The sequence below is a fragment of the Pinus tabuliformis genome, chromosome X (assembly GCF_031772625.1).
Source record: "Pinus tabuliformis cultivar Carrire ecotype Pingquan chromosome X, CPIR1, whole genome shotgun sequence".
Lineage (NCBI taxonomy): Eukaryota > Viridiplantae > Streptophyta > Pinopsida > Pinales > Pinaceae > Pinus > Pinus tabuliformis.
Genome location: NC_142308.1, coordinates 68,477,572 through 68,499,525, shown reverse-complemented (window position 1 = coordinate 68,499,525; position 21,954 = coordinate 68,477,572). Strand labels below are relative to the sequence as shown.

General features: G+C 35.1%; 1 protein-coding gene across 1 annotated transcript; it reads right to left on the bottom strand.

The window, feature by feature from the left end:
* Positions 1 to 6,656: 6,656 nt before the first annotated feature.
* On the bottom strand, positions 6,657 to 8,668 carry LOC149138362 (cationic peroxidase 1-like). Its single transcript, XM_089450100.1, has 4 exons — positions 8,340 to 8,668; positions 7,826 to 8,017; positions 7,544 to 7,709; positions 6,657 to 7,341 (listed from the first exon to the last, which is right to left on the bottom strand). The coding sequence occupies exons 1-4, from the start codon at positions 8,544 to 8,546 to the stop codon at positions 6,956 to 6,958; spliced, it is 951 nt and encodes a 316-aa protein (XP_089306226.1). The 5' UTR covers positions 8,547 to 8,668; the 3' UTR covers positions 6,657 to 6,955.
* Positions 8,669 to 21,954: the final 13,286 nt, after the last annotated feature.

The window sequence follows — 21,954 nt, the reverse complement described above, 5'->3', positions numbered from 1 at the left end:
GGATAATCTCTGTGAATAAGTGTCATATTATTCAAAATTTCTACAGGTAATGTAAGTTATCTTTGCCATGTGTTTGGTAAGCTATGTTAGGTCAGGCCTACATGCATTAGCATATAATGTGTATCCTTTGATTGAGTAGAGAGGATGTGGAATCAAATTATTGAATTAAACACTTGGATAGATACAATCAGTATTGTATGCTAGCTTGATGTAGAATATGAGAAATTAAATCTTCGATTAAGTGGGAGAATGTGAGATGGAAGAATCTCAAAAAGTGATATGGAATTTTCTTTTATAAACATAAATAATAGCTTTATGTCGATGCAAAAAGAATCAAAAGAAAATATAAAGATGACACTCAAGTGATGGTAATGAAAAAATGAAAATTTGGCATTAATGCACATGGAATTCTTGCATCAACAATGAAGATGACAACATATGAGAACAAATAATGATGGACAATCAAAATTAGAAGCTTGTGAGTATTTTGGATGTGAGTCATACATTATATTTGGAAGAAGGTCTATGATGTCATGTTTGACTTATGTATTGGTCCAAAGGGTATACGTGGTATCTTCATGGGTAGAGTATGAGAATTGTATATATTTCAATCGAATGTAAGCTTTATGAGAGATTGTGTACCCCATCTAGTTCATGGTAATATTAAAACCATTTTCTAGAGGAAGGTTAGTGGTCAAACATAAACCACATGAAAAAATAAGTTTGGTGATTTGTAAAAAACCATTGATGCAATTTTTGGTTCCTGGTCATCCAAAATGAGTTGGTGTGATGTAGCAAACAAGAAACCACTTTAGGGGTGATGGTTGAGGATTATACATAGAAACCGATAGGTATAATCCTAGAGTGTGGTTATGGGTAGGCCAAGGAATACCCAGGATAATGATGATGCACATGAAGTTAAAGGTAGATGTATGAAGATATGTAATGGAAGAATGGTTTAATGAGCCATGCACATGAATTATATCACACCAGACTAGTGGTTGTAGTAGTTGGCTACCCATGCATACCATTGGACCATTTTTTCTTTATATGGATGTTAGCATTTTGGTAATGTTTGTAAATGGTAGGTTGGAACAAAAATAGATAAGTTAAATTTTGTGCAAGGGAAGATTAGTGATTAATCGAAAACCATTCATGCGGTTTTTACTTCTTGGTCATCCGAAACCATTTGGTGTGATATTTGTGCTAAGTAAGAAACTGCTTTAGGTGCGATGGTTGAGCATCACCCGCATAAACCCATAGGTATAATGCTATAGTATGGTTATGAATAAGACAAGAAAAACCTAGGATAATGATGATGCATGGGAAGTTAAAGGTATATGTATGAAGACATGTAATGGAAGAATGGTTGAATGAACCATGTACATGAAGGACATGACACTAGACCAGTGGTTATAGCAGTTAGCTACCGATGCATTATGTTGAACCATTGTTTTTTTATATGGATGTCAACATTTTGGTAATGTTTGTAAATGGTAGGTTGGACCAGACATAGAAAATTTAAGTGTTGTAGAAAATACATTTCTCCATTAAGGGGAAGTGTTAGAATTAATGAGAGAAATGTGTTGTTACTATGCATTAGTGTTTCATTGCATTCTTTTGGACAATGTTTTTTCCTAATGTAAGTGTGAGTTATAACCATTTAGGGGTCATTTCTCAGAGGGTTCTCTTGTCAATTAATGTTACATTTAAGAATAATAAAATAATCCTTACATTATCAAAGTAAAAATAGTAATAAAAAATCAATGTTGGTCATAAAGCTTAATTTTAAATAAACTTTATATAGATATAAAACAATTGAAAGTAAAAAAAGAAAAAATACTTTTTTAGTAAGAAGGAAACATGTAATTCTTCACTACTTAAAATGGAGTTGATAAATGACATGTAATATATAATTTCTCTTATATTGAGTAAAATATTTTAACACGAGAGAGATTGTAATGCATATATATATAGATAGAAAGAGAGAGAGAAAATTCTATGGATATATGTTTTCCATTTCCAAATATGAGGACATGTATTAACATTTTAATGTGGAGAATGTGAATCATAAATACAATATTTCAATGTCATATACATACATACATACATACATACATACATACATACATACATACATACATACATACATATATATATATATATATATAGATAAAACATGTATGTTTCTCAAAACGAACATAGATCCATGTTAACTTGGGATCTACCAAATGTCTAGAGGGATCTAGTCTTTGGAGGTGCAAACATTGCATTTTAAGAAATTTTATTCCTCTCTAGGGTTCGTAGATCGAGAGTTAAAATGGATCTATGTTGGTTATCATTCAATTGTAATTAATTATTATAGTTCTACATCATGATCATGTTTAAGAATAGCACAGGAATAGTGATGGGATTGAACTAGTGACTTAAAATCTATGATCTCCTTAACAAGACACCCAATTACCATCTATCCAAAACCCCATAAAAATTGTATCCAATCACCATCTATCCAAAACCCCATAAACAATTATTATAGTCATTTATGTACCAATTCCATTATTATAAATATGAAATTTATGTTGTTGTTAATGTGGAAAATCTAAGGTTGTATGAGCCTCCTTTGATTGAAGATCAAGGAGAGAATGTTCAAATTCATTCCATTGAAGATTTCTCTCCTAAATACCTTGATAAACTACAACAAGACACCATTTTTGATAGAAGAAAAAGGTCTTCAAAATGAGGGAATGTGGATTACCTTTGTGTGGGGCTCAAAGGAACAAATCCTTCCAAGGTCAAATGGATCGAGATTGGCAAGGTGAGGGAACTGTACCCTCAACTGTTGAACAACTGGAAGTAATCTTTTGGGGTCTAGAAGCTTCCAGTGGGGAGGAATGATTAGGTTCTCAAAAATTTTCTCAAAGTTCAAAGTTTTTAGATCGATGTGGAGCTTGAATGATCGCATAGTGCTCGTTGACCTGAATCTGGTGCAACTCATTTCATGTGAAACAGACTTTGTATGCTCCCAGAAACATGTTCTGTTCATTTTCCCAAACATACAAATTTAAAAAAAAATGCAAACAGCCCAATCAATAGTCCATGTTGATGACGTTGCACAGACTAGGTATGCCTACATGGCACGGTGACTGTGCATATGATTTTTTTCCTCTGATGAATTAGATGGTGCCAAGTGGAACGATTTCATTGGTGTTGATTTGGGTGATTTTTGTTGGTCAGTTGGTAGCCAACCATAAGCTGCTACATGGTAGTCGAGGGCCACCAAAAATCTTGTTAAGCACTGAATGGACCGGGTGGGGGTTGAACACCATGCCTCCATCCAATAAACCTTGTCAATTACCCATGCGCCACTATATTGCTTATTATATATTGATATGCGAATTATATTTAAACTCTAAGATTTGCGCCATTCGGAAAAGGGGCTAGCCACAAGGGCCATCCCCTAAGTGCATGCTATCTAACAGAACCACGGGCGGAGCACAGTGGATTGTCGGTTGGGTCATTGGACTTAGCCCCGGGCACATTGTTATAGACATTTTTGTGCCTTACAACATGAAGCATGAAATGTCAATAATCTAAGGGATCCAAAGTCCCTAAACATGTTGTTCCTACCCCTAGAGGAACAAGGTCAGCAAACCACAGCACTAAATATCAGTTCTCCACCTGAAAACACTCAAAAACAAGCTAATTCTGGATCATGTCAACTGCTCCACTGAGCATCTGCGCTGAATGTCAACTGCTCCACTCTGTACCTGCGCTGAATGTCAACTCTAATGAAGGCTACCTGCGCTGGGCGAGATTGGCCAAGTGGCACAGTCATTCCTCAATGTGTCAATGCCCAGGAAGCTTCCAAAATGACACTTGGATCAGGGAATTCGCCTTGTGATGAGCAAGAGGATCTAGATCTCCAAGTGGAAGCAAGAACCTCCAAGTGGACTCAAGAACTGAAGAATAACTGAAGTGGGAGAGGACACTAGTCAGCTTCATGCCAGCCTCAAGCTGACTCATCCTTTCTCCAAAACTCCTATATATAGAGCTCTCTCATGAGGTCTAGAGAGGCTGGAATCTTGTGAATGTAAGGAAGTGCTGTTGGTTTGAGTATAGAACTATTGGGTGATTTGCTTGAAGGAGGTGAAGAGGAGATTTCTTTCTGCTGGGAGGTGTTGCTGGATTGGGCCTCTTATGGTTGTAACACTCTCAGAACTTTACTTCTTCCATTAATAAATCATTTGAGGTTCTTCTATATGCATGTGTCTCAATGGCGTATTGATACTTGTATATTTGATTTATTCTAATCCTTGAATCAGTTATGAATGTATGTTGCTTGTAGTTTTCCTTTCTTGCCCTTTTGCAGGATCTTTGTGTAGCTGGGCCAGTGAAAGAGCAAGGAGCTGGGAGCAAGCAGCAAAGAGGGAAGATTGGATCAATCATTAGCGGAAGATAACGGTTAGTGGATCTCTTCCTCCTCTCTCTTACATCTCATAAAGAAGTAATCTTGAATAGCTTTGCATTCGGTTGTTGTTGAGGTACTATCACCCTTAGAGTGGGATAGGGTCATTCCGTATTGGATACTTTTCCCAACAACACACATGGCCCCCCATGTGGCTTGATTTTTGAAAATAAGGTAGCATTAGGCATTTAATCCATTCAATAAATTTTCCTAGAATTTCACAGAATCAATGCCCCCTAGCGGAAATTGGGGCAAATTTGTAGGATGGTGCCGAATTTTGGGGAAATTTTAGAGAAAATAGTACAAGAGCTAGGGGAAGCCATAACTTCTTTAGCTTTTGGCCAAGTGAGGAGTAGAAAGTGGTTATACAGGCATTTTTTTGGGCATTCTGGAGCCATTGGAGCAGGCTTCAGAGATGTTTGAGCATGTAAACTGATGTATTCACACTTTTGAACATAATAGAGAGGGCCAAGCTATTGGAAGCTAGACCAAGGAGATGTAGCCCAGACAGGGTGAACTCCTTCATCATATTTGTTATATGCTACTGTTCAATGTTTTGTTTTATTTTAATTTGTACATGAAATTTACATAAAAACACCCAAAAACTCATGATAAAACTTACAATTAACCTCATGAATCCTTAAGCACTTTTACATATTCTAAAGATGAATTTAGCACAACAAAACTAATCTTCCCGTTCAGATCACGAAACCATTTGGTGTGATGTTTGTGGCAAGCAAGAAATCACTTTAGGTGTGTTGGTTGAGGATCATTCACAAAAAAGTGATAGGTATAATGCTAGAGTATGATTATGAATAAGTCAAGAAAAACCAAGGATAATTATGATGCATGGGAATTTGAAGGTATAGGTATGAAAACATGTAATGGAAGAATGGTTGAGTGAACCATGTACATGAAGAACATGACACTAGATTAGCAGTTGGCTACCCATGCATTATGTTGAATCGTTGTTTATTTATATGGATGTCAATATTTTGGTAATGTTTGTAAATGGTAGGTTGGACCAAACATAGACAATTTAAGTGTTGTAGAAAACACATTTCTCCATTAAGGGGAAGTGCTAGAATTAATGAGAGAAATGTGTTGTTCCTATGCATTAGCATTTTAGTGCATTATTCTATAGAGTATTTTTTCCTAATGTAAAAGTGAGTTATAACCATTTAGGTGTCATTGCATTGAGGGGTTCTCTACAACCCAATACGAGGAATAGTTATTAGGTCACGTTACATTTAAGAATAATAAAATAATCATTACATTATCAAATTAAAAAATAGTAATAAAAAAATAATCATTATATTATCAAATTAAAAAATAGTAATAAAAAAATCAATGTTGGCTAAATATAATCTTCAATTTCGAGCTTCATTTTAAATAAACTTTATATAGAGATAAAATAATTGAAAATAAAAAAGAAATAATTAACTTGGATCTACCGAAAGTAGAGAGAGGTCAAACCTATGGGGGTGCAAACTTTTCTTAAGTCTTGTACTAAAAAAAAGTTTGCATTTTAAGAAATTTGATTCTTTTTGGTTATTATTTAATTGTAATTAATTAGTATAGTTATTTTTGTAAGTTGGGCATTGTTGACGCTACATCATTGCCTTCTAAAAAAATAACACCTGAATAAGGTTGAAATTGAACCGATAACTTAACATCTAAAAGTGTCTTAGTAGTACACCTAATCATTGCACCCAATGACAATGTATCCAAAACCTCATAAATAATTATTATAGTTATTTATATACCAAATTCCATTATTATAAATATAAAAGGTTATTATAGGTTTTGCAATTGTAGCAAAACTAATAAATATTTCTTCTTATATATTTCGCCATCACTTAATATTTCTATTTTTAAAATATAACCAAATATTAAAACTAAATTGTTTAAAGTGGTCTCCAAGCCACTATGTAGTCCAAGCATTCTCCTTGTTTTAATTCCAATTTGACTGGCAAAGACATATTTTAAAAGATCTAAGTTTAGAATTTCCTCATTAACATCATTTGGTCATGCAAGTGTCATATTTTCCAGAAAATACTTATTTTTTATCTCTCAAATGTTATCCCTACCAATAAACTTTGTGGGCTCCAGTTACGTGGATCTTCAGCAAAAGGTAGTTCCAATCACAGCATGTTTCCAATAATAGCATGTTTTGTTTACCAACAGCATATAGAGTAATAAGGTTTAGTTCCAATTTTGAATCTAGATTGCTTAAGAAGGTTCAAGCCACACTAGAATTTTTTCAATGCACTTACCACCAGAATGTGTTTTATTACCCAATGTAATGATACAGGAATCCTAGCCACACTGGAATTTTTCTAAATATGTTTATTTGTGTGGATTGAATACAACATCTTCAATCCAAGCACGTGATCAGGCCCTTAGGCTAGATAGCTAAATTAATCTTTTACAATGGAGATTATTTCCGAGGAGCTGAATAGCAATTGTTCAGTGGAGGAGGTCCAGACATCAGTTGACTTTCCTGCAATTTGTTCGGATCTCTCCGTTGTTGCCAGTGAGAGGCTTGATGTTCCCCATCTTCACCATGGAAGTTGCAAAATCAGTGAAGAAAGCACTTGGATTGGCGGCGTAGAAAGAAACCTGACTATCAGCAGAACCCCCGTTGAATAGCTGCTGATCGGAGTGGAGGAGTCCTTTCTGGACTTTCAGATTGTTATAGTAGTTATTGTCAAAGACAGTGGGAGTGAGGAGGTCCAAGCCTGCGAGGTTATTGTCGCCTCCTGTGCTTGGGCAGTTTGCCTTGACTAAGCTGGCGAAGGACGAATCTTCGTTAGATTCGTTGTAGATGCGAGTTCTGAAGTTAGTGCAACGCGCTTGACCAATCGTATGAGAACCTGTACCAGTAAAGTAAGTAAGGTCTAATTGTTTTGTTTTTTTTTGTCCGTTTATAATTCACCTCACTACTGGTTATTGGATTTTGATATATTTGTTGCACATTACTCCGGTAACTAGAATTCTAAAATGTTCTCTAAATCTACAATAATGGCTCAGGAATCAATTTAGTAATAGGTCAGAAATCAATTTAACCCTGCATACCTGAAAGTGTGACCATATCTCGGGAAGAAAGCCCTTGTTTTCTAAATGCTTTGATGAGGGCACCGAGGCTTGATTTGGGAGGCGGAATGTCTTTGTTCGCAGTGGTTAAACTAGCAGTCGTCGAGTCTCGCCTTCCTAGCAATACCATCCATGTCGGGCCTCCCAGCTATCAAATACAGGTGAACCAACAACGTTATTTGATTCTAATTCCTCATAGATGAGATATTGTATCTACGAATAGTCCAATAAATTCAGGAGAGAAGAGAAGAGATAAATTTATACTTCCACGATTGAATCACGAGCAGCAATAGCGACAATGTCTGCACACGACACGACACCACTGCAAGCTGCCTCCACTTGAGTTTTGATGGTGTCTATAACATCGAATCCTCTCAATGAATTGTTATTCGGTTTTGCAGTCTTTTCTCCTGTAAATGTTGAGGTGTCATCCAACAGTACCGAGCCATCGCAACCCTAACCACCACAAAAAAAACCAGTGAAGTGTACAATTAAGTCAGGTGATTTGATTAACACAATACATAGAAAACAAGATATCATCTCAACCCTAACCACCACAAGAAAACCAGTGAAGTGTACAATTAGGTCAGGTGATTTGATTAACATAATACATAGAAAACAAGATATCATCTAAAAATTGAGGCCATATTTTCGATCTAACAATTTTTTTTTTCCAAAACTAGACTAGACTGAGTATAGGTTGAGCCAGGTCTAATGAAACGATTTGTCCAACTTAACTAAACACAACATTAGGTTAACAAAACAGTCCTGAAATTACGTTAACAAAACAGTCGTGAAAGTGAAGGCGGACCAAGGACGCCCCCATCCGTTTTTCCTTGGCTATGGCCTGCTTTACTACAGAATTTACTATGGATAACACACTGGGACACGATTTGTCATAAAATTCTGGGCAAAGTTGCCCATAGATTGCAGTGGAACACAAAAGAATTAGCAAACTAATAGTTACAAAGCTTCTGATTGCCATTCTGCAAACTGAAAGCTCTTGTGCTTGGCTTGTCGAGTGGAAGCCTTTCTCGTCTGGTTTTATAAGGGAAGGGTAAAGACTGAATTTCCGATTAACAAAAGTTGTGACGTAAATTCTGCTTACGCCACGTTGTACATTGCAACAGAGGGTTTCAAGGGTCAAGAAAACTTCAAGTTGGGTCGAGTCCAGTTAATCACGACTGCAAATTTTTTCTATTATTGTAGCTTGTCCGATATTGTTAGATGCTGTTGCCTGATAAGGACAAGAGAGTGAGCACTTCCCGTTTTTTAAATTTGGTGAAGGTGTTCTTTCAATGTGATGTCATTCCTGTCGGTATTCTTAAATCTTGTAGTGGCGTTCGTTGAAGCTGATGTCATTCCTTTTCTTTATACTCCTCCGATTGAATGGTACGACCACCTCTATACACGATGAACGGTCCAGGATAGTCAACTGTTCTCATATTTTTTTCCTTATTGAGACCATTCGATATGATCAAATCCGGAAATGATAATTGCTTCTGGTAGTTAGTCTTTTTCAAATTTATTCCTATGTATGTATCCCATCTGTATCCCATCTGTGTCGATAAAAAATGTGGGTTTTTCCTTACCTTTTATTCGAGGGCTGTAGAAATGCAGGAACGGCCTTTAAGAGCTATATTCAATTGAAATTAAAGAGCATGAATTTAATTTAATTTAATTTAATTTTCTTTTCACTCTCACAATGTGGACTATAAGTTGGAGTATTGAATTTAAGATGCTGTTAAAGTTGCACACAGGTCAAGTCATATGGGCATCGAGCATCGAAACACTGCATAAGATGGTGTTATGGTTCATTAATTTTTCTTAGGACCATATTGGATTTTGCAATATTATATTAATTTGACAAACTAAGTCGAGGTATGTTTTCTTAATATATAAAAACAAATATAAACATCTTTATCTTTTTTAATGATAAAGTTAAGTCACTTACCTTAATTTTAGGTAAATAATTTATTATATGGAACAAGTAAAAATTAATATCAATATTTAAAAACATATATACTAATTTATTGTATGTATTATTAAAATAAATTATTAAATATAAATATAAATATATTATTTAAAAATAGAAAGTATTATATGACTTTATTATATATACATTATTAAAGTTTAAAGGTAAAATATTTATTATATGAAACTAATAAAAATTGGTATGATTATTTAAAAACAATCTTAATATGAGCTGTTGTTTAGTACTTGTCTTTTTATGTAAAAAACAATTCATAATCAAAATTATTAATTTACTAAAGAAAATAGTATTTAAAATTTTATTCATTCCAAATCAATAAAACATGGATGAATTTTATTAAAATTATAGAAATATAGAAAGTTTATAGTTATTAACATTTTTCTATGTCATAGTTCTAGCATATTTTGAAATTCCTTTGTAACTAGCAATATGAATTAAATGCAATTATGAATTCCTTTACAAGAAAATGTCATATGGATAGCTGCCTACTATTTTTTATGCAAATACTTATGGTGGACATCTATCTATATGGCATTTTTGCATAAAAAATAATGGGAAACTAGCCACATAACATTCTGTTGTGCAAAGTTATGACTCTTTTTAAATATTTTTTTTAATATACTTTTTATATCTTATAATTCAATTTGAAATTACATTAAAAGTAGCCATCAATCCATTAGAAAAGAAAAGTTATAATTTTAAAAATTAAATATATTTTTTAATTTTCAAATTATATTCCATTTAATATATTCTTTTAGAAAATTCAATAATTTCCTAAAATCTATTTAAAATTTTCAAAACTTATTGAAAATCAAAGTTTTCGAAAAAAAAATATAACAACCCATATAAAAATATTATATTAATTTATTATATATATTATTAAAATAAAATATAAATATATTTATTTAAAAATAAAAAATATTACAATAATTGGTTACATATACATTGTTAAAGTAAAATATAAAATATGATATTTTGGTGAGATGAGGTGAATTAATAATAAAAAATGAAAATATTCTGATCACAAAATTTTCAAAATAGGAAAATGAAAAAGTATAAATAAAAACATTTATGTCTATTGCGTAAATGACATGTAATTGAAATGAATATGAACCTTAAGAGCATGTGATGAGACATTATGTTTGAAAAAGTAAGAAGACCTCATTTATAATGAAGATTTAATTAATTTATACTATGTGTGAAATTTTATTTTAAAAATATGAAACTCTATTATTAAAAATGTTAAGAATATTTAAATATGAGTAAAAGTATAAGTATAATGAAAGTTGAGGGAGAAGTAATAAACACCTAATTTATTATAAAGATCTAATTAATTTATATAACTGGTGGAATACATAATGAAATTATATTTAAAGGGTTTTAGAAGATAAAAAAAAATATTTTATAAAATAAAATGCATTTAAAATAAAATAATATTTTATTGTTATTTGTCATTTTTTTATTTATTTATAAAAATGGTTGTTGAACATTATAATTATAATTTATTATTTCCGTCCTCAGCTTAATTGTTAATGTTTAGCTTCCTTTTTTATAATTTTGTTTTCTCAATTTATTTCTCTACACCATTATGCTTTACTCGAGTATTCACTGAAAAACTTGGACCTCTCGGAATGTAACACAGGGTTGCAATCCAAAAATACACCGACCAAATCTTAAAATAGATTAATTTTACAAATAAAATGTAAAATTATATATTTTTGTAAAATTTTAAAAACATAAATAAAAATATATTATTATAATTTATTCAATTTGAAAATATTATAAAATATATATATTTTTAATTATAATTTATTAATTAATAAAAACCATTTAAATGAAAATTGTGTAATAATAATGAAATAAAAGTTATTTTGAATTTTCATTAAGTATTGAGGCATTTTTTAGTCTAGTATAGAAGAGATATTGTAATGTTTTTTTTTTTTAATCATATCTTGTTTTGTTAATCTGAGACTTTTGTGATCCATAATGTTGATATCAAATTTTCGGATTAATCACATCGCTAGGATTTGGTCAACGTTTCAGATTAATCATATTAGCTGGTTTGAAATGTTGACCAAATCATAGTGATTAATCTGAAAGACTGATATCAATATTTTTTTTATTATATAAATATTTTTTATTTTTTTGTTAAGTTGTGTGAGGGATGGGCCCTTAACCTTTGGCTTGAGATAGTTTGAAGAGGATTATACTAATTTTCATGAATAAATTATTAAGTCTATTTTATTTAATTTTTTATTAAGAGAACAGAGTGTTTTATTATTTTTATTAAAAAATATAATATAATATATGAAAAATATTTTTTTGTTAGTTAATTATATAACTAAATTTTATTGAAAAACTATTAGTTATAAATATTTAAGCTTTCAAAATCATTTAAGAATTTCACTTTAAACCAGCCATACAACTTTTAAGTAAGAATTTTTTTAGTGTCTTCTCTCCACTATAATATGTTTTAAGTCAGAATTTTTTAGGGTCTTCTCTCCACTATCATAAGTTTTAAATGTTCACTTAGACCATAAGTCTTCAAAATCCATCACAATTATAAAATTTGACAAAAATTTAAACAATAAAAAATTATATATATAATCCTTTCCTTTCTCAAATTTTAATCTGTCATTTTGTATATTTTAATGAGTGTTATTTTAAAACATTGGTTAATTCTAGTGAGATATATTTGGTGTTTACATTTTTATGCAAATTAAAAAAAATACATATACAATAAAGAAACAAATTTTTATAATGCGATAATATTTTTAAATTATATAATATAAATATATATCTACCTTATTCAACTTTCTCTTTTGAGATTTTCTTCTCGTTTCGTCACCACACAAACGATTGGTCTCACTCCTCTGGGTCTTCCTGTTTGTTTGTCCCACGATGATGAAACTTGTTTCTAAGGAGGATGGCCAGTTTGGTTTTGTTTTTTCATTACAGAAAAACCTATCATTATCTATAAATCAATTATTGTTAACTTTTTGTATATGTCAGTTATTTATTTTCTCAATCTTTTTCCATAGGGTTGTTTTATCACTAAGAATTTAGAAAAATGTTTTTTCCGGCTTTCCAAAAAAGTTTTTTATCTAAATAAATTCAAAAAAAATATATCATTTATAAATCAATTATGGGTCACCACATACACACACATATAAGGAACATACACCTCTTAGGGTGGCTGAACAGGGTGGAGGCCATGTGGAGTACCAGGAAGGACTATACCATTTCTCACATCACCAGGGATAAAAATCAGAGGGCAGATGCTCTATCAAAGCAGGGTCTATCATCTCCACAGGGAATATGGAGGATGCAAATAACAGTGGACAATATTTCTCATCAGATCCAGGACTTTTCTATACCAGGTACATAATTTTCTATAATGAGATCCTCATCTGGTATGTTCTTTCTTTTTCCCACAACATTTGACTCCTATGATTGATTTTTGATCTATAAATATCTTGGCATATGGGACCGCCAAGTGAACGGACATTTTGGACATAGAAGCTAATAGTAATATCTCTTTATTCGTCCTATCCTTTCATGATCTGATATGACTACATAAATATTGTTCTCTCCAGGTGATTATGATCTACTATTCATAGCCATTTTGATGGTCCCCATATGAATATTGTATAATTTTGATATGCTGTATATTTTGATGAATGAATATAATATAAACATAAAGCTTTTTTCCGTGCTTAAAAAAATGATCAGTTATTTATTTTCTCAATCTTTTCCTTTCATATATATATATAATAATATCAGTTATTTATTTTCTCCATCTTTTCCCATCTCATTTCTGTACGATTACAATTTTAGGAATTCGTAGTGTCCTTTGGAACCGGCTTTTGCAATAGGGATACTGGGAAAAAGATTATACTAATTTTCATGACTAGCGCATGTAGTATTTTATTTAGTTTTTTTATTAATGGAATAGAATATTATTATTTTTTATCAAATAAAAAATAAAAAATAATATAATATTTGAAAAAATATTTTTTGTTAGTCAATTTATTTATGGGATTAATTTTTGGTTTATGAAACCACTCTTTAAGAGTTTTTAAGTTTTCCAAATCGGAATTGCATTCTAATTAAGTCCATATAGATATTTTAGCGTCTTCTCCATACTACGATACGTTTTGATTTTTTTTTCACTATCTTAAACAATGGACCCTCGTAATCCCATCAGAGTTACAAAATTTTAAAGAATAAAAAGTTATATATATATATATATATATATATATATATATATATTCTTTTTCTTAAATTTTACTGTATGTTTTAGTGATTGTAATTTAACATAATTGTATTAATTTTTGTTTGTGAGAAATATTTGGTGTTTATATATATATATATTTTTTGGTAAATTTTCAAAAACACATATCAGATAAGTTAGAAATAGATTTTTATAATTTTGAAAAATATTTTTAATTTATATAATATTAATAAAAATAAAAATATTAATTTTTAATAAAAATATTAATATAAAAATTAATTAAAAGTGTTGTTATAATAATAATAATTACATGCAATCCATCATAAATCTTGGGTCTCTCATATAGCTCTGCGACCAGCTCTGAGCGCTGCCGCCTCAGCTCGGCCTTCGGCCTCCGCCCCCAGTGCATTCCAGATCGAGCTCGGATCTGTTGACCAGATCGTTGATCCTCGTCCGTTTGTCCCCTGCGCGCTTCCTTTGCGGTTGAGCTCTGCGGATCCGCCCAAGCGTGGTCCCAGGTCATGGAGCCTTGATCTGCCAATCAGATCTTGGGCCCATGGAGGTGCTGGGTACCCCCCAGGCCCCTTCCTCCTCTCCTCCGTCGGCAAGCTCCCCAGCTGAAGCGTTCAGTCGCCTTCTAGAAGGGTTGCCCAAGAAGAAAAATGCAGAAGCAGCGAGATTCGTCAAGAAACTCGACGATATCCCCGAGATTTCTTTACCTCCGGAAACCCCGATCCAGGTTGCTTTGTCCCTGTCTGAGAGGGCCCTCATAGGCCAGTTTACTGGTTTATGGCCTTCCCCCAAGTCGACAGAGAGTTGGGTTAAAAGAAACTGGTCGTCGCTGATCAGCGAAAGTGTGACTTCTTATTTCCTGGGCCGAGGATTCTTCCTCTTTGAATTTACCTCCAAAGAAGATAAAGAGCTGATCTTTCGAAATGGCCCTTACTTTATGGGCCCCCAGGGTCTGTATCTGAACAAATGGACTCCCGACTTTGACCCAGCAATAGATGTACCCAAAGCTGTCCCGGTTTGGGTAAGGCTCCCCAATCTCCTGGTTCATTGCTGGAACTGGGACTCCCTGATGCATATTGGAAATGCCCTGGGGAAATTCATAGACCGAGCGAACAACAAGGATCAATACGACTGCGCAAGGATCTGCGTAGAGGTGGATCTGGAGGAGGGGCTTCCGGAGGCCATCAAACTCAAAGTAGGAAATTGGACACATGTGCAGAAGCTAGACTATGAACAGTTGCCTTTCAAATGCCGGAAGTGCCAGGTCTATGGACACTTCGCCAGAAACTGCCCAACGGCCAATGAAGCAGCTCAAGGGAAGGAGGCCGGTTGGAATCAGGTAAAACGATCCAAAATGGCACCCAAGAATCAGAAGCCGGGAGGAGCTATAGGCAAAGACCTACCGAAGGACCCTGTCCATCAGATCCAGCACCCCCAACCCTCGATCAATCTTGAGAACAGATTCGGCCCTCTCAGCTCCCAACCAGAGGACTCTCATGAAGTAGTAGCTCAGAAGCCAGACTCCCCAGTCAAAGATTCCCAACCACCCAGCGATAAGGACAAGGGAACTGCAGAAAGCTCAAAAGGTACCCCTGAAGTAGTCGAGGAGGAGGATCAAGAATCAGAAGAATCAGAGGAGGAAGGGGAAATAGGAGAATCCCAATCCTCGGTAAGGAGATCTACAAGAGGACGTAAAACGGATCGGGAGAAAAGAGAGCATGAAACGTACAAAGATAAACTCCAGGGCAGCCAACCAACATTGGAGAAGCTGTTAGCAAAAAAGCCGAAGATGGTAAGAAACCAGCATCAAGGCTCCAAGGGAGCCCACCCAAACAAAGGTAAATAATGAAGATCATCTCCTGGAACTGTAGGGGTATGGGCAGCAAAATAAAAGAAGAAGCGATTCGAAACCTAATAAGAATAGAGGCCCCGGACATACTCCTTCTCCAGGAGACTAAGATGGAGGAAGCTGATTTTCTCCAGGTAAGTAAAAAACTATGGAAAAACTGTAATGCTTCAGCTGTCTCAGCTCGAGGAGCCTCTGGAGGGTTGGGTACTCTTTGGAATGAAAACAGATTTTCGCTGGTGGCAGAGGCATCAAACACCAACTGGGCGATGTTAAAGATGCAGCATGTTATTACAAAAGAATTCCTCTGCCTTTTCAATGTTTATGTTCCGGTAAATGCTGGAGAAAAAAAGAGCTGCTGGGACTCCTTAAGGCAGCAAGCAGATCTGATTACTTTAGAAAATGTCATCATAGCAGGCGACCTGAACATCACTTTGCATTCTTCCGAAAAGAGAGGGGGCTCTATTGTACGAGATCCGGCAAGGGAATGGGTCGAGGATCTCCTCCAAGACTGGGATCTACTAGATATCAAGCCCGTCTCAGGTATGTACACTTGGTCCAATAAAAGAATAGGTCCAGGCCATATTGCAGCAAGGCTGGATAGATTCTTGGTGCATAGCTCTTATCTTCTGCTTGGTCTAGATGCCACCATGCATATTCTTCCTTGTAGCATCTCTGATCACAAGCCAATCAAGCTCACCCTCCGAGCTCACGTTGATCTAGGTCCCATTCCCTTCAAGTTTAGCCCATTATGGATCAAGGAACCAAACTTCTTGCAGATTGTGAAAGAAAGCTGGTCTCAACCAGTCACTGGATCCCCATTTTATATTTGGGAAGAAAAACTCAGGAGGTTGAAAACAGCCCTGAAGAGCTGGGCCAAAACTATTGCAAATCCAGCAGCTGATAGGAAAAATATCCAAAGCCAGCTTGAAGCATTTCAGCTGAACGCCGAAGAGGAGCATATAACCAGAGAGACTTTAGACAAGGAGGCTCATCTTCAGCAATGCTACCATAAAGCTTGTCTGACTGAAGAAGAAACGTGGAGGATCAAATCGCGATGCCTCTGGCTAAAGGCAGGCGACAGAAATACATCATTCTTTCATAAGCATGCGGAAGCCAGGAAAGGTTTCAATTCCATCAAAGAAATTAAGGAAGCGGATATTACCCATAAGGATTTTGCTAGTATCAAACAGGCAGCTCATCTCCATTTCAAAGGGTTGTATAGTAAAGACAACAATACGAATCAGAACTTTAGTTTGTTGGACGGGATCCCCTCCTCAATATCTGCTGATATGAACCAGCACTTAGAAAGTAAAGTCACTATGGATGAAGTCAAAAGAGCCCTCTATGCCATGAACCCTGACAAATCCCCTGGCCCTGATGGCTTTTCCGCCTCTTTCCTCCAAACCTGCTGGCACATAGTGGGGAAAGACTTATATAAAATGGTCCTAAAATCGCAGGCTTGTCAGAAACTAGGAGGAAGCACCAATTCTTCCTTCCTAGCACTCATCCCCAAAGAAAAGGGAGCCAATTCCTTCAACAGGTTTCGCCCTATATCGCTGTGCAACATTGGCTACAAACTGATCACAAAAGTTATTGCTAATAGGCTGAGGCACATTCTTCCTAAAGTCATCCCGGAGAACCAAGGAGGCTTCATCCACGGAAGACATTTAGTGGACAATTTCACACTTGTCCAAGAGGCAATTCTTTCAAGTCAGCAACACAAGGAACAAGGTATGGCAATCAAACTAGACCTTGCAAATGCCTTTGATCGAGTTAATCATAGTTTTCTCTTGAATGTGTTGAAAAAATTTGGTTTTGGGGAGAGATTCATCAATTGGATCCGGGCTTGCATCTCGGAACCATGGATCGCCCCATTAATCAATGGTAGATCTGCAGGTTTCTTCAAAGCTTCAAGAGGGTTAAGACAGGGTTGCCCCATGTCTCCCCTTCTGTTTGTAATCCAAGCTTCAGTGCTCAGTTTTCATCTAAACAACCAAATGCAAGAGCAAGAGATATCAGGGATATCCATAGCAAGGGGGGTCCAAAACATAAACCATGCATTATTTGCAGATGATACCCTGCTGCTTGGGACAGCCTCGATCCACTCGGCCAGAAGATTTAAAGAGGTGCTCGATGAGTACTGCATGGAGTCTGGTAGCAGCCTCAACAAGGGTAAGTGCCACACTTACTGCTGGAACACCTCGCCCTCTCTGATCAGCTCTATCTCCAGATGCCTAGGATTCGTAGCCTCCTCAGAATGGACATCGTTCAAGTATCTGGGGCTGCCCGTCTTCCTCAAACGAGTTCACAGTAGGGATTGGATGCCTCAGGTAGAAAAGTTCAAATGTAAACTCCAGGCATGGGGAGTTAATTGGTTAAATTTGGCAGGTAAGACAGTCCTCATCAAAGCTGTCCTTAGCAGCCTCCCGTTATTCCAGTTCTCTGTGCTTCTGGCGCCTAAGGGTATACTCCAGAAAATGGAACAATATATCAGAAAATTCTTTTGGCAAGGGGGTAAACACAACGAGAGAAGATTCCAGCTAGTTAATTGGGAGACTGTACTCAAGCCTAAGATGGAGGGAGGGCTCAACTTCAAAAAACTCCTTCACCAGAACATAGCAATGGGAGCTAAACTTCTATGGAGAATAATTGCGCCTAAGCCAGGCTAGGCACAGACAGCTCTCTGGCGAAAATACCTCAAAGGAGCAAGGCTGAGATGCTTAGACGGTCCCCTGCCTCAAGGAAACATGCCCTTTGTCAAACTTTGCTCCAAAGCGGCCCCCTTGATCCAATCAAAAGCCTATTGGATTCCCGGAAACGGTAAAAAAATTAATTTATGGAAGGACCGGATCATGGATCGAGATCCTATCGGAGAAAGTCCAAATCTGAAATCGCTGAAGGATTGGTTGGTGGCTGCAGGGAAGAACAAATTGTGGGACATCTCCACTTGGAATGGTGCGCAGTGGGTGGGCTGGAGCCTGCCGGACCTGCCCTCAGACCTGCACCAAGAAGTCGCTCACCTCCGCGACCTACTGAATGGTATAGCACCTGCGCGCGTTAACAAGAAGGACAGGCGAGGATGGGGCGTCCATTCGACGGGTTACACAGTCGCCCAAGGATATGCGTGCCTAGACGCAATTCCAAATGCGCCCATTGACCCGGCCCCGTGGAAAGCAGTATGGGGCAATCCCACGCTGCCAAAAATCGATATTTTTTGCTGGATACTGTGTCACAGAAAAATTTTAACAGAAGATAAACTCCAGAGGCGCGGTTTCTACGGACCATCCAGGTGCTCGTTGTGCCATGACTCTGAGGAAAGTGCCACTCATCTGATACTAAATTGCAAATTCTCAATTCAGGTCTGGAGAGAACTGATGGAGCATTGGAATCCCAAATTTGAGCTACCAGCGACCATATCAGACCTGTTTGCCACCTGGAAAACTCGCTACCCCGGACCCCCTCCCAAAAACAAAGGGATCAAAGAGGCCTGGGCATCACTGCTAAAAATCTGCTGCTGGCAGCTTTGGCTTGAGCGTAACAGCAGAATCTTCAGGAACCTCCATCACAATGCCAAGACAGTGGCGACCAAGGTAAAGTCCCAAATAAAAGAATGTCTGGGAGGTCACAAAGATGACTCCAACCTTACTCAGTTAGACAAAGATTGGGGGTCCTCCTTGAACCTGAATTTCCAGCAAAATATCAGAAGCATGGCTTCTCCAGAGGAATGGCAAATAAGGGGAAAAGGCAGAGAGGACTTTAAAGACTGGATTCTCAACCAGAGGATGCACTCCCTCTTCTTCGATGGAGCAGCAAAAGGTAACCCGGGCAGCGCTGGAGCAGGGGGAGTAATTAAAAACATTGATGGTGCAGAGATCCTCCATTTTGCCTGGGGATTAGGAATCAACTCCAGCATCCAAGCTGAAGCATCTGCCCTCTTCCAAGGACTCAATCAACTTCAGAAACTGGAAATCAAAGAGGCCAATATCCTGGGGGACTCTGAAGTGATCATCAAGCTGATGGTGACTAGATCCATTCCACGAGATTTAAGATTAGCAAGACTGATCCATAGAATCAGAGGAATGGCAAAGATGTTTCAAAATTTGAAATTCTTTCACGTGCTGAGAGACAACAATAAGGAGGCAGATCTTGAAGCCAATAAAGCTGCTCTGCTACCGGCCGGAACATTGAAAAGAGATGGAGAAGAAACCTGGGTTCCAATTCCTTAAAGCATTTCAGAAGATGTTTTTTTGCTTAATTTTAAAGCTGTTTGTATGTATATTTAAATTGGGGCAAATAGGAAATAAAAGCGCAATTGCTGAATCCAAATGGAAGCGGACAACAAGGCTAAAAGATTCTCAGAAGGAAGAATCCATTTGGATAGTGCCCATACCTATTGTATTCAGAAGACTGGTATTTAGACCAACTCATTAATACAACTCATATCCGTTCCTGTTAAAAAAATAATAATAATAATTAGATATATTTATTAATTAATTTAAAATATTTATTTTTATATAATTTTCAAAAATATAAAATAAATTAATAACCTTTTTTTAATTATATATATATATATATATATATATATATATATATATATATATATATATATAAAGGTTATTATAACAAATAATATGAGTTTATTTTTTATATTAATCTAATTGGTACATTATGGATTATTAGGTTGGATATCAAATTGATATATCATAATATCTTGTTTGTAAAATACAAAATTTATATTTATTCTTAAATAACAATTTAACTATTAGTTCTATATATATAATTAAAAAAATTATTTTCAAAAAACTTCTTACGCATCATTTATAATATTAAATTTTAAAAAATATAACATTAGATTTAAGATTTCTAATTTAAAAAGTCACTTTCCGAATACGATCTCTTCAAAAATAAAAAATATGGCGCAGATCCATCCTAATCTAAATAGGTTTTACGCTACAACATTAAATGTAAGCTTTTCGGAATTTAAACGTTGCTTCCAAAACGACCTCTTCAAAAACATGACACACATCTGTCCTAAACTAAATATATTTTTTTGCACAAATCCATCTGAATGTCACATCTTTTACAACCGAAGATGACTCTCGAAGAATTTATTCGATTCTTCCGTTCTGTCTTTGAATTTTGTAATATTTCCTACAATTCCATTGATAATCCAATGATTAAGAAATATTTAGCAATCTGTAATCTAATCAAACACAAATAAATTATATTTCTTGCCATTCAATTTCCTATAATTTTATTGTCATGAGAATCGATATGTTAATTGGTTCGAAACCTAAACCCAATCTTTCCAATATAATTAATTTTAAAGACTGTTTTCTAAATTATGAATCATAAAAATCTTAAATCTAACAATCTGTAATCTAATCAAACACAAATAAATTATATTTTCTGACATTCAATTCAACATCCCATGAGTAAAAAACTCCCCAAGAACATCAATCATTGATGATTTATAACCACCTAAAATTTTGCAGGCAGCTGTGGCTGCCTTCGATTGCTTTTGCGAGTCCAATTGTAATTGCGTGGCTGTCTCCTTCGTTAATTTATTTAAATTGCAATTATTCAACTACTTAAACAAGCCATGTGACGTTTCCAGTGGTCGTCGTCACCGTGAAAAGAGATCCCAACCCCCTCAGATTCTACGGTTATGCATTGATTAAAGTGTCCATCATGCCATTACGATTTTGATATTCCAGGTCAGCACTCTACCTTTGATACTGTGTGTCAATGTTGGCCATGGAAAGTCAGGTCAAGTGTTCAATAAGCAATTCGATTTCTCACAGCGCATAAGTACCATTTTTGACAAGGATGGCCTTGAACAACAACATAAACCAGCAATTCCACGTGTATATATCCTCGGCTCTAATCCAACAAAATCTTAAATTCAACCGATCATAAAGATGACAGATACGATTGATCTCTGCAATTTGAAGATTTTATAACCAGGCAATTTCTAAATTAACTATTTTTATTTTTATTTTTCCATCATTTTTTTATTTTTTTTTAATTTATTGAGATTTGAATTTTGAATTTCATGTTTTGTATATTACTTTTTACTATTATCAATTAAACTACATTTTATAAACTAATTCATCCTTATCTCTTAGTTCTATTACCCATTTTGAAAACATCTTTAAATCCAATGTATAAAAGTTATGTCAATGTTTTTTACCTCATCATGTTTGTCTAATTTTAAAATGAGATTAAGTTCAATGTTCATTTGATTATTGCTTAAACACTATAGATTTGTTTTATATTTTTTTAGTATGGGATCACAGATTATA

Bases quoted from the DNA above. Each gene is read 5' to 3' on its own strand.
- LOC149138362 (XM_089450100.1), bottom strand. From the start codon at position 8,546: ATGGCAATCAGAAGCTTTGTAACTATTAGTTTGCTAATTCTTTTGTGT. The intron at 8,018-8,339 runs GTAATTTCAGGA...TGTGGTGGTTAG, and splicing joins TTCACGACTGTTTTGTTAAC to GGTTGCGATGGCTCGGTACT. The intron at 7,342-7,543 runs GTATGCAGGGTT...TTACTGGTACAG, and splicing joins AGATATGGTCACACTTTCAG to GTTCTCATACGATTGGTCAA.